Source organism: Rhinoderma darwinii, chromosome 9 (genome assembly GCF_050947455.1).
Source record: "Rhinoderma darwinii isolate aRhiDar2 chromosome 9, aRhiDar2.hap1, whole genome shotgun sequence".
NCBI lineage: Eukaryota > Metazoa > Chordata > Amphibia > Anura > Rhinodermatidae > Rhinoderma > Rhinoderma darwinii.
The window spans coordinates 100,289,229-100,303,268 of record NC_134695.1 but is presented as its reverse complement, the minus strand read 5'-3'; the positions used below and the strand labels follow the sequence as shown (position 1 = coordinate 100,303,268).

The following is a 14,040-nucleotide window of genomic DNA, read 5'->3' as shown; positions in this document are numbered from 1 at the left end:
CCAGAAAAGTTGCGGGAAAAAAGTTACACAAAATAGTAAATAACGAAAATTTTACAGAATTCTGTTACGGCCGACCGGTATCCACTTCAAAAAGCTGGTGCCGGTAAAAGCTTTTCACAGGCACTACTAATTGCCAGCGAAACTATATAAGTAACTGCAGTCAATGTTATAAAATGAAGAGTGCACTATATACAGAGGGCACTATGTGTGGCCCTATTTACAAGGGACACAGTGTGTCGCTCTATATACAGGGGGCACTGTGTAGCACTATCTATAGATGTCATATTGTGTGGCACTATATAAAGATAGAACGGAGTGTGGCACTATATACAGGGCGGTACGATCAACGGGGGCACTGTTTGGCACTAACTCCAAGGGGCACTGTGTGTGGCACTGTGTGTGGCACTATGTGCTGCACGGTCTACAGGGGCACTTTATACAGGGGCACTGTGTGTGGCACTGTCTACAGCTGGCACTGTATGCGGCACGGTCTACAGGGGCACTTTATACAGCGGCACTGTGTGTCACTTTCAACATGCAGCACTGTGTGTTTGTGTGTGTGTAACTATTATTTTCAGGGGGCACAGCTTGTGGCACAATTTTCAGGGGGGTGACACTATTGTATTTAGGGGCACAGTGTGTCGGGGGTTCGGATGAAATTCATCTAATGTGTATGGTCACCTTTATCAAAAAGGCATTGAAACTTTTTGGTGGTAAAGGTGGAAACCCTAGCTGTCACTTGTCCCCAGTTGCCCATATGGCCTGTATATACAATAGGTTTCAATTACACTTCACCCCTAGTGGAATCATGTCATGTGGCCACAATGTCCAATCACTGGCGCAGGATGTTATGTCCATTAGCCCTAGTGCTCAGACTCTAAGGGGTATCTGGCAAATTTGACTGTAAATATATTTTAAAAAAAATACTATTTTAAAAATGAAAATGTATTTATAAATTTTTTTTACAGGCTTAATGTTTTCTCTTTTTTACATTCAAATAAATCCAATCCCTGTAATCCGATAACCCTGAGTTCATATTTCAACGGGGACCCTAAAGCCCACCCTACTGCTGACTGATACAAGTGGCTATTTGGACCGATTCCTTTTTAATCTTTAAATTAACTTTGGCCGTTTTATAAGGCAGGGACAATGACCAACAAACAATAATTGATGTGAAATTAGTCATTTCTACCCATTAAAAGTCCCTCAGTTCCAGGAGATAGCTGATGTGATATTTAATCACTTCTTTTTTTTTCCCCCAGTGCGGATGAATTTTTGTAATTAATTAGTCACATGCGGCGACAGCTGCACGTTATTGAGTCCGAACGTTTAGGAGAAACAGATGAAATATTGGTAAGCCATGCAGACCACGGTATAAGTATGTGAGGGGGGTGAGAGGTTAATCCCTATTGATTTTTCAAGTATGCGTACAGCACCACTGGGGAAGGCCAGTTCTGCAGGCAATAAGCTAGCGCAAATACATCCTAAATCTTACCGGCCGCACTCACTGATCACAAACCTCCCAGATAGTCATCATTAGGCAGATTCAAGAGACAATCACATGCCACCATAACCGAGCATTTACAATACATGAAGGCACTACACTTGTGCCCGCTATTGGGGGTGAGAGGAATACTAGCAGAGGGGTTGTCCGATTTAGAAAACCCATTTTCAAGTACTCTACTTGGGCATTCAGGGAGGGGTTCCACGTTCATGACACTCATCTATTTATCTAAAGAAGAGATATACTTCAAAGTGTCTCTCGCTCTGGAGGAACCATGCATTACTTGGACATCCTATTAATTTTAATGGGCAGCATGTAATACCTCATTTCTCCTGTGGTGGCATAGCATGGGAATGTAACACTTTTTGCCAGGTTCCCCAGGAGATTATAGATGATCATGGAGGATCCCAGCAGTAGGACACTTAGTGATCTGCTTATCGCTAGGAGAGCCTTCTAACAAAATGGTATTGCCCAAAGTAGAGAAGGTCAATCTGCTTTTATAAAGGTCACGGATTAATGAGTTGATTTCTAATACTTTTGGAATAATCTGTCGTCATCATCATAGACCGATGAGAAGCCAAATTTACAAAAATTCCAAACTATTTTAGAAAAAGGTCCACACACTCAAGCTTTCTAGACCCAGATATTCCCATTGTAATCCACCTCCCCACCCGTTCCCCCCAATCATTAGAATGAAGGGACTGTGGTGCTTCACCGCGCTTGGCTGTTTCCGAAACTCCCATAAGAATCAATTAAAAAATGTAGTCATATTGGTTGTCACCCAACATTCCCAGAAACAAATATCACTAAGAAATGGCTAAGCAGAACTTTCTCATGAAGATAACGCCTCAGCAATTAAAGCCAGCCTGGCGATCACTTGCGGCTTTAGAAAGTCCTGGCGATCAACTGATTGCTGCAGGTCCAGCTTCAGAAACCCTTGGCGATCAGCTGCTACCGCCAGCCGAGAAAAGCCGCAACCAGCCAAAAAATTATCAAAACTATAGTGTTACATGGACAAGCCCTCCGTTAGTGACTCTTTGCCCTGGCAATTGTGGATGGGGTACCTGGCGCTGGGCAACCTCTATGGTGTGAATATACTCCTAACAGTGAGGAGAACCCTTTTAAGGACTGATGAAATGTTCTTTATGTTTCAATTATGACAAATTCACAGGATATGCTATACAGGACTTATAGGTGTGGGCATATTGGTTTAGCAATAGGGCAATAGTAGCAGTTGTACCTGGGCACTGGTGCCTGAGGACACCCAAAGGACCCGCTGACACATAAGAAGACACAAGTATTGTACATGGCCCATGGTAGGTGGGGGGTCCGGTTACAGATTTTGCATTGGGGCAGGGAAACTTCAAGTTAGGCCTGGTGAGCTGCCGGCATGCATGCTTGGCTGTTTCCATAACTCCCATAGAAAAGAATTGGTAATAAAATTAATGGGCACCTCTCCATTAATTTTCCACCTGGATGCGTTGGCCGGCGGCCACCTCCTTAGATGGGACGAGGGTCGTGAACCACCTCTAGGACCTGCACTTATCAGACAAATCCGGTGGATTTTCCATAAATGTCTATAATAGGAACAACACTTTAACCCTTTGTGGCTATTTATCCCGTTAACCAGTGCTGAGGGGAGAAACCTGTAGAACAGCGGCATTTGCTTTCCATACGCAGCATCATGTGACAAAACTAAAGACCGCAACAGTTTCCTCGCAGATTTAAACGCTAAACCTTTCTTATGGCTCTGCGTTTACGAGCGTACATTTACAAGATCTACCTTCTATTCCATCAAAGCCTTGAGAAAAATAACATTCCTGCAGAAACACATATAAAATTAGTGTTTTCTTATTATGCATCCACAACATTGCCATCATTCTTCATATACTCTACCCTGCCAAGCGCATGTGGCATCATAACGGCTGCGATATTAAGCCCCGGTGGGAATCCAGTTTATACTCCCATTCAATACAAAGCGTTGCTTGTAGTAAGGAGCATATAAAATGAGATAAGTAGTTCAATTTAAAAATGTCATTTAAGGGGATTTAAAAACGCCTTAGAAGATGAATACACTGAGTTTTATTCTCTCCATTAATGAGCAATAAAACGAGAATGGAATCCGCAATAAATACCGCTGTTATTTTTCGTAAAGGCCTTTATTAAAAATGCTACAACTTGTCTTTTTTCCCACTTGTGGGTCCTGTATACAAACTAGAAATTGATTACACTTAAACCACGTCTAATTTGCTTTGCCTTTCAATTTATAGCCTCTTCTAAACAATTTTATAAGTCAGCTACTATGGGCAATATCCGAGTTCTTATTGATTCCATTCCTATCTCTGGGGGATGTAAGTTTTAAATAACAAATGTTAAATATTACAAACAGTCGAAAAACACAAAACTGGCATTTATATTTGTCGAGGAATCAAAAACACCTGTAGGAGGAAAAGCTAAATGACAAAAAATTATATATATATTTTTTTTGCTACTTGCCATTTTAATATTCTACTACAGCAAAACTGTATGTAATGTGTCGTGAAGAGACTGGCGGACACAAGACTGGACGCAAAATCTACTGTTTTATTAGAAAAATTGTGACGGTGGAGTATTACTAATTTTTTCCTATCCTACAGACATCTAAAATGGTCTTAAAGAGTATTTCCAGGCCATACATGAATAACTTTCAAAAAACCTTTGACATGTCATAGTGGCATGTCAGAAGTTTTGATCAGTGGGTGTCCAAGTGAAGAGACCCCGCCGATCGATAAAATGAAGCGGCAGAAGCACTTAGGTGTACGCTGTTCCCCTTATTTTCTGATCGGCTCTGCTTGGCTTTCTTTGGAAACCCAGCAAGCGGTGAACAGACTCAAAGACTTTCTATAGAGTAATGTTACACCGCTGGTGGGGCTCAAGACCGCAACACCAGACAATCGTTATCACATGAGTAAAGCACGTATCAACACTGACAAAAAACAAAATTTACAAGTAACTCACCAGTGGTCGAACAGAACTGAAGGCAGTAGAAGATAAAAAAGATGAATAAATGGAGTGGATGGCAGATGAATAGCATGCAAGCAGTTAACAGATGAATGGAAAGTAGAGAAGAATTTACAGCACTCACTGACCCTATCTGAATACTATCCCACAGCAGGATAAGACAACAGCTTTGCAGCAGACTAAACGCACAGGAAACGCAAACAAACCAGTGGAACTACTGATCCCAGGATACACATAAAACAGCTATACAAAAACTAGATCTCTCAGAAGACCAACAGGTCCCACAGTACAAACAAACACAGACAAGAACAAAGACACAAACAAAAATCTGGAAAGAGTTTAGCACATGCCAGAAACAGTATAACCAACACCTAAATAATCCAGGCTTGAAGTATATATAGGCCCATGAAAAGTAGGCCGCTCTAATCAACCAGGCAAAGCTAAATGAGGACCAATTCCAGACTCAGACCGAGACATTGCCTAGCAACACCCAAACCCAGAGATAACAGAAATCATTGATTGGTAGCTGTCCTGCTACTATTTGTAACAAGCCGATACGCCACTCGCTCTATTTTCCAAGGAGTGCGCTTCTGCCACTACATTTTAGTGATCAGTGGGGGTCTCAGTGCTCGGACCTCCATTATCAAAATGGATGGTGTTCCAACCCAGAGCTTTTGTTCATTTAACATATTCTTGGTAGGTCATCATGCTGGCAAGGAGACCTCCCTTCCTCATTCACTATTGTCTGGCAGAAGGAAAGTGGCCTGGCAGCTGAAATGATTGTAAGCTTTTAGACTCCAGGTAATATTTTGGCTACAGCTAGTGGCTACAATGAGGAGAAGTTTATGACTTTGACATTGCACGATCTTCACCTATTTATGGAGCCGCTGACATCTATGCGAGCATGCTTCCGTGGAGTACAGCAGAATACCTGCTGCTGAACTAAATATCGCTGGCATCCCTGGCCAGAGTGACCAAGCTACAGACCCCTGATGATGAGTATTGAAACGCGTTGGGTCGGTTGTGAATAGGAATTTTTTAGCATTGGGAACACTAGCATTGTTTGTATACCTCAACACTAGGAGCTTCCGGTGCGGTTATCACTCTAGTGTGAATTAGGGTCAAGACTATTGTTATGCCCATTTTTCAAATGCTGATTCCGTATTGATATTCTTGTTGAACACTGAGCTATAGGAGGTTCACAATTGAATTAGAACTCAGAGTTTATTATTTAATACGTTTTTATACACACGGTGGGGCTTTTTCACAGTGGTGATTGTACCCCTGTTTTTACAGAGTTATAAATAAATGTTATATTTTACTCATATATCACACCAGTGAATCCTTTAAAATTGTTATGTTGTGGGAGCACAATTGAATATATCTTTGAAATACAGTGAATTTATTTATGGAGGAGACCAACGTCAACAGCAATCCTGGGTGAACTTCCTGGGGCAATGACAAACCACCGTTTTACATTTTGTGACTTTTTTTCCTTGAGATTTTCTTGTCCACTTATGCTCTAAAATCATGGCCAGCTCACACTGTACGTGGGTCCTTGAATGACACACGTCACAGTGAGCCCCTTTTGTACCTCGCCCTCCATCTGATCAACATACCTCAGTCAACTAATTCTCTATACAGCCTTGTGGAGAGGTAGAAGATAATTTCTAGACCTTTATAAGAAAGAGCTGGTTGGAAAAGCCAACAACCTGTTGAACTACAGCCAGCGACAAATTGTATTTTGAGGCTTGCAGCCATAGGCATGATGAAGACCTCAAAGGAAGAAGCAAAGAGCTCACATCACTTACAATGTTCTTGAATAAGCATTTTAGGACAGTCAACCATATTAGGTCTACAAAGGTCTACATGGTCCTTCAGTCATATTAGCACTAATATATATATTGTAGACATTATATATGTTTAAGCAATCAAGCTCCGATAGCTGGATTATTTTGTTGGGAGGCTCTTTTAGTCTTACTCCTTAATTTTTTATTTATTAAAGAAACACTTAAGGAAAAATTGATACAGATTCACTATTGTGTTTGAATCTAGACATTTTCAAAAAAATAGCCAAATTTTGGCTCAAATTAGCACAATTTGATTTTTGCATCTCACTAGACACTTTTTAAAAATGTTCAGAAAAGAGTGCAAAAGGGGTGTGGCTTGTTTGAAAGAGGTGTGACTTAAAATCTGCCAATGTGCACCAAAAACATGCCTAAATACTGGCACAAAATTCTGTCACAAAATAAGCCAAATGAAAAGTGGTATAAGGAAGAGAAAAGCATCTAAGTCCGGATTCACATGAGCGTGTTCGGTCTGTAAAATATGGAACGTATGTCGACCGCATTTCCTGAACACACTGCAGGGAGCCGGGCTCCTAGCATCATAGTTATGTACGATGCTAGGATTCCCGGCCTCGTTGCGGGAAAACTGTGCCGTACTGTAATCATTTTTTCAGTACGGGACAGTTTTCAGGCAGCGACTCCTAGCGTCATAGATAACTATGATGTTAGGAGCCCGGCTCCCTGCAGTTTGTTCAGTCCGGGAAATGTGGCCGACATACGGTCCGTATTTACGGACCGACCATGCTCGTGTGAACTCGACCTAACAGGTCATGGTAGATGCACCAAAATTATCATACAGCCGTGCACCACTGTGATAAATTTGACACATTTTGTCCCCTGCCAAGTCTACGTTTACGCTAACTATTAGACAGCATTAGTAAATGTGGGTCACAGTAAAATTTCTTTAAACTAGCATCAAAAGTACCTGACAGGTGCCAGATTATCCAATTTTCTGGATTATCAAATAGTCATACAAAAGTGTATAAAAGAACCTTAAAGGGGTTTTCCACCTTCTGACAACTGATGACCTATCCACCGGTTAGGTGATCAGTGCATGATATGTGGGGTCGGACACCCGGACCCCGCAAAAATCAGCTGGTGCAGTGGACATGCATGCCGGAAGCAATTAGCTCCGGCCGCAGAATAGCGGCTGAGCTACAGTTCCATCCGGCTCTGTACATGTGCCATAACATAACCCGCACCGATGATATACTGATGACGTATCTGGTGGATAGGTCATCAGCTGTCAGAAGGTGGGAAACCCCATTTAGTTTTTTAGTCAGAGAAAGTTCTCCGGCCCATCTTCTGCTTCTGGTTTTATGAAACTCCCCACTACAAGAGCCAGATTATCAGATGGCCTAACTTCATGCCAGATTAAAGGAATTGTTTAATATAGAACTATAAACAACTTCACTTTTATAGTGGTTAGGTTACCTCCGCCCAAAACATGGAGGATGCAGAAGTAGATTTAATTACCAAGAAGAAGGGGGGGGGGGGGACCAAAGAGCCGCTGAAAATTCAATTAAAGGATTTATGCAAAGGTTTGCTGGGTTTTTATATGCCGTTACTGCCTATATAATGAGCTTTTCATATTAAAAATCAATAGGTAATCTACAGTGGAAGATCATCCCCTTAAATACATTTTTGAAATCAATTTGAGAAATAGTCCATCAACGGCGTTGACTTCTCCTGCTGCTTCGATTAGTCTAAGAGCAATATTTAGATTGTCGGGCGTGCTGCGGAATAGCTATGTCTGGATTTAGCTTTCAAGTGGTTTATACGCTGCGTGCCCTGGATAATCACACTGATTCAAGAGTGTGTACAATTGATAAATAATTAATTGGACGAACAAGGAAAATAGAGAAACTGGAATTACTGCTCAGTCCCTTAGTGCTCAGTGGCTTATGTCTGGACTGCTTGAAAGGGGAAAACCTGAAGCCACTTGAGTTTGCAAAGCCGTGATCTTTGCGTTGGAAGGACGGAAATCACATTCTCAATATCGGTGGTGACTATTTCTAAACTTAAAAACTGTTTGCACGGAGCCTATACTACAGCCGGGTGCCATATGTACAACAATGTTCTCACCTAAGAACAATTTGACGATTTTTTTTCTGTTGAATTGAAACGGAATCCGACAGGAAAAATCTCCATAAAACTACGGCACGTATGAAATCAAAGCCATACAAAGGTACAGAACAGGGTTCATGCACGCCTATGGTAGCCCTATTGCGGCTCCGTACAAAATAGATCTGTAAAAAGTTTGTATGCATTAACCCTTACTATGACAATTCTGGTTTAAGGTCCAAAGCTCCGTAAAGGTGCTGGTTCAAAATGAATGTCAGGGCTAATACATTTCGTAAGATATCTTTATAGCAGTCGGAGCTTTGTTTTCTGATACAGGGCTCCAAATTCACTGCATAGATATAGAATTAAAGAGTAGCTAAAGTTTAAAAAAAACTTTTGACATGTCAAAAGTTTTGAACGGTGGGGGTCCAAGCACTGAGACCCCCACCGATCGCTAAAACGAAGCGGGAATAGCATTCGCGTGAGCACTGTGCCGCTTAGATTCTGATTGGCTCCCCGATGCGAAAGCGGAGTACGGACCCATAGACATTCCATTGGGCTGATACACCACTTGCTCGGCATTCCGAGAAAAGCCAATCAAAAATGAAGCGGCACAGCTCTGACCCGAGCGCTTCTGCCGCTTTGTTTTAGCGATTGGTGGGTGTCTTAATGCTCGGACCCCCACCGATCAAACCTTCTGACATGTCAAATTTTTTTTCCAAAGTTTAGTTACTCTTTAAAAGATCATTTTGCTGGGCTTATTACTGACCTGACGTCAGTATTTCAATGCAAGTCTTTGAAACTCACATCAAGGCTCTCATAGGCTTGCATTAAGAGACGGACTTCTGGTCCATGCAGCAGACATTGTAGGATTTAGGTGGTCAGAGTGGGCATAACGTGACAGAGCTGTAACCCGGTATAGAGCGGCTGTCAAATAAGGCGCCAGATATGGCAATACACCAGGCATCCTTCACTTTATCATATTTCCAAATGGAGGTTGGTTTGCCGGAGTTCTTCTTTAACCGTCTCCCACAAATAGATATAACTTCAATTTTAGTGGTATATTCCCGCAAATAGGCGTACAGTTATGTCCATAGGATGACACAGGAGAAGTTCCCATAACATCTGCAGCGGGTGCCTGCTGTAATATACAGCCAACATACTGCTGCAATATACAGGCGAAACACCGCTTCTAAGATAGGGGTGGGGGACGTCCGGGATCATTTGGTTCGGCCCGACCTCACTCTGACCGCCGCTGCCACAGTGAGTCCGCCTTACTCCGCCCATTGTACTGTATGGTGGCATTATACTGTATGGGACAGCTATGGGGGGCATTATACTGTGTGGGGCATTATACTGTATGTGGCAGCTATGGGGGGGCATTATACTGTATGGGGCAGCTATGGGGCATTATACTGTAAGTGACAGCTATGGAGGGCATTATACTGTATGGGGGCATTATACTGTATGGGGCAGCCATGGGGGACATTATACTGTATGGGGCAGCCATGGGGGCATTATACTGTATGGGGCAGCCATGGGGGCATTATACTGTATGGGGCATTATACTGTATGAGACAGCTATGGGGGCATTAGACTGTGGGGGGCGGCAGCTATGGGGGTATTATACTGTGGGGGCAGCTATGGGGGCATTATACTGTGTGGGGGGCAGCTATGGGGGGCATTATACTGTGGGGGCAGCTATGGGGGCATTCATGGAGTCTGTCGGGCAAGGCAGCTGGGCAAAGATGTGCGCACGGGTCTGGTGGTATTGGGGAGGGGTAGGGGGGCCCAAGTTGAATTCTTGAACCAGGGCCCATGAGCCTTTAGCTACGCCCCTGGGCCACCGGCCCAGTCCAGTCAACTGACCTCACGTCAGTGATGTGAGGTCAGGTGACTGGACTGATACACTCCTGTAACAGCACGCCCCGACCTCACTCTGACCACCGCTCCCTCCTTGGCTCCGCCCGGTCACCCTATTTACTCAAAGTGAGGTCAGGTGACTTAAAGGGGCTTTTTTCATCAAGGACATTTATGATATATCCACAGGATAGGTCATAAATGTCCGATAGATGCAGGTGGGTCCTACCCCTGGGACCAGAACCTATCTCAAGAAAGGGCCCCTAAACCCCCGTTCTACCTCTTTGTGTTGTGGCTGAAGCTTGTGATTTCCGACCATGAAGAAGAAAAAAGCGTAACTTGCTGAGCTACGCTGTTTCAGTAAGTCCCATAGAACTGAATAGTAGTTACGGAAATCGCGTAACTCGCATGCTACGCTACTTCCGTAACTGCCATTCACTACTATGGGAGTTACGGAAACAGGCCCGCGAATGAGGTTATAAATATTCAAATGGCACTTGGCAGAAAAAAAGGTTCCCCATCCCTGTTCTAAGGCCTCTAAGATCTATAGAGAAAGTGGCATCTAGGTGGTTAGACTGAAAGAGAGTGCTCCCTCTGCCACATCATCTGTGCCTTGCAACGTGATTAAGGGGCGCCGATGGGTTGCCATGGCACTCAGGTCTTAAAAAAGGCCCCAAACGAGCTACAGCTATCTCACCATTAGGTTTCATAGATTGCCTGTCAGTTTTACAGGCAAAAAATGCTTTGGTATACTAAGTATACCAAAACATTATAGAAGCGACCAAAGGATTGCATTGTAATGTCACCTAATTAGACTAAAAAATAATGAAATACAAAAGAAAGTAAACACGGTAAAAAAATAAAAATGGGAAAAACTTTTTTCTATACAAAGTATTTTTATTTTGCAAAAGTGTACAAAAGAAACACATATGTGGTATCGCCGCAATCCTTACGAACCGGACAATAAGGTTAACATGTTATTTAAAACGCTTCTCCCTACATGCTCGGACAGTAATTCTAGAGTAGATGTTCATAGGTGAAAACAAAAATAGATATTGGGATGCACTCCTCAATCTATTAGCGTGGTGCTAGTAGGGTAGGGACGAGAATCCCACAATATTGGAAATATATAACCCCAGCACACACAGAGGTACACAAGAGATCCAGATGCAAACAAATTTAAGTTTTATTGCAACAAAAGTTGGTTAAGTTGAGGTAGTAAGCGACTTGGTAAGACGTTTCGGCCGAACCTCGGCCTTTGTCACTGTCGCTGTTAGTCGATATCACTGGTATGGGATGTCCGCCGGATCTTCCCTGTGTGCATCTGGATCTCTTGTGTACCTCTGTGTGTGCTGGGGTTATATATTTCCAATAGGTTAAAACAAAGCACTGAGATCCTCCTACATTTTTTACATTGGATAGGCTCCGGGGCCCCCGGTGTCTCTGCGATCATGCACAGTTTTATAAATTATACCCAAAAATCAGATTCTAAATTAAAATGAAATTGAGGAGACAAGAGGTTGATTAATTTTTTACATTTAAATTCTCTCGATTTGTTAACCATTTTATCGTATAAACGTGAACCGATAAATATGGCTATTATTATGGCAGTCTGTCCCAATGTGACTAAGTGGTTTTCAAACGCAAGTCATTTTTATCTGAATCACATTGTCTCTGCAAACAGAAGTTTAAAAATGACATGTTACAGTAGCCGGTTATAAATCAAGTGATTATTCACTAAAATAAAGTAGCGGAGGTCCTTCTGATAGACGCATTTGTGTTGAACTTTATAAACTCCTTCCCATGAAGCCATTTATCAAGAGTGAACTTTTCCATTATTTAAAGATCTCGGGCAGCGTTCAATGGGGCCCTGAAAAAATACATAGAAGATCTGCTCAATGTTAATTTCCAAACAATAAAACTATTAAGGGCATTACAGGGTTAAGTCCAACCAAAAAAATAATAATTTCTAATTATTCAGTCTATTAGAAAACCCATTTTCAAATATCCTACTAGGAAATTTTGAGATTATACAGAGGAGTCACCCATTTAGGGCCATTTTAGCTAGAACGAAAAGCTATAGAGAGGATGTCTTACTCTGGAGGACCCAACAAGTCCATTCGTTACACAGGCAGCCCAATGATTTCCATACAAACTGTGTAATGCTTTTTTCCCCTGTGGTGGCGCTGCAGGGAAACTGAACACTTGATACTAGATTCCCCACTGATCCCTGGGGATTTCAGTAGCGGGACAAGCTGTGTCCAAAGCAGACAATTTCTTTAACTAAAGAATGGCTGCAAAATAAAGAAATATACAATTAAAGGAGAATCCCACTAAAACACTATTTCTACTTGCTTTTTGTCCCAGACAGTGAAGCATGAATCAGAAAAACAAAGAATTCCTTAAAGGGGTTCCCACAAAATACATGTATACCCCATCTACAGGATAAGGGGTACATGTGTAATTACTAGGGGTCCGACCGCTGGGACCCCCAGCGATGTGAAGAACGGAGAACCGAAAGTCTCCCAAAGTGCTCCATGAGAATGAAGTGCTACTGCGCATGCCGGTGACGACGGTTCTGGCCAAGCACGCACACCAACGCTCCATTCTAATGGAGCACCTTGGGAGACTTTCTAACCCCCGTTCTCCTCATTGCTCCCAGCGGTCGGACACCCAGCAAACACACATGTATCCTGTGGATAGGGCATATATGTGTTTTGTGGGAAAACCCTTTTAATTAAACTTACCACCTTCTCTAAAGAATTGCTTTGTGGTTTTAGATGGAAATACCCTTGAATTTCTAAAATATTTGGAGTATACCTCCCCTTGCAACTAAAATGTACTACTGTACTATAACATGTATCATGTACCAGCGGAACGTACCGCCTTCCCCCCATACAGAGCCCAAATTTACATCCTTAGCGCAGAAGACAGACACCAAGTAATGAGTGTTACATTCAGTGTACAGATTTCATTTTGTTTTATTATTTCATATTATTATTATTTCATATTATTATATTTGTTATTATTATTATTTGAAACCACTTTTACTTGGACTATGAACATTTTAATTGAATACAACTAATTGATTTGGCGGAGCAACGAAATTCAAAGAAATTAAACCAAAACATCAGCGGCTTTCCGCTCTGGCTAAAACGGGGTTCTCTCAGACTCTTTACAGTCACGTCCTTGCCTCCAGAGTTCATTACATAGAAATTTATATAAGAAACTGAATGCGAGGACGGGACAACTCTTTGCCTCTCTCCTTTACCCCAGTCTTCTGTAGAAAGTATATTGAGGCCTCATGCACACATCCATTGCCCGTCGTCTACAGCTAAAGAAGGATCCGTGAAACACAGACCGCGCACGGACGGCTTCCGTGTGCAGTCCGTTGTTTCAACAGACCAAATGAACAGAATGGCCGAGACTGTTCCATCAAAAACAGACAGGAATAGGGCGTGTGATATTTTTGTCGGAACGGCCACACGGTTCCACTTAAGAAATTAATGGGTCAGTGTGCCAACCATTAAAAAAACGGATAGCACACTGAAGTTTGAATGAGACCTAACGCCTCATGCACACGACAATTGTGCCACTTGGGCCGCTTTTGACGGCATCAGAGTGGCATCCGATAGTCTTCACGGACCCATTCATTTTAGCGGGTGAATCGGGTCTGTGAAAAGTGATCCGAGTCTCCGATCCGAAGAAAGATAGGACATGTTCTATCTTTCCTCGGATCACTGACGGGACGTGGCCGGCGCACAC

General features: G+C 42.5%; 1 protein-coding gene across 4 annotated transcripts in view; it reads right to left on the bottom strand.

Moving 5' to 3' along the window:
- WWOX (WW domain containing oxidoreductase) overlaps nt 1-14,040 on the bottom strand; it is a 736,214-nt gene that overhangs the window by 499,865 nt on the left and 222,309 nt on the right. The window contains exon 10 of one of the 4 annotated variants that reach the window (XM_075838646.1): nt 11,836-12,145. The exons of the other annotated variants lie outside the window; for them this stretch is intronic. Within the exon in view, the coding sequence (XP_075694761.1) occupies nt 12,092-12,145 (54 nt within the window). The 3' untranslated portion in view covers nt 11,836-12,091. Of the gene's footprint in view, nt 1-11,835; nt 12,146-14,040 lie in introns of those variants that run through there. 4 annotated transcript variants of the gene reach the window in all.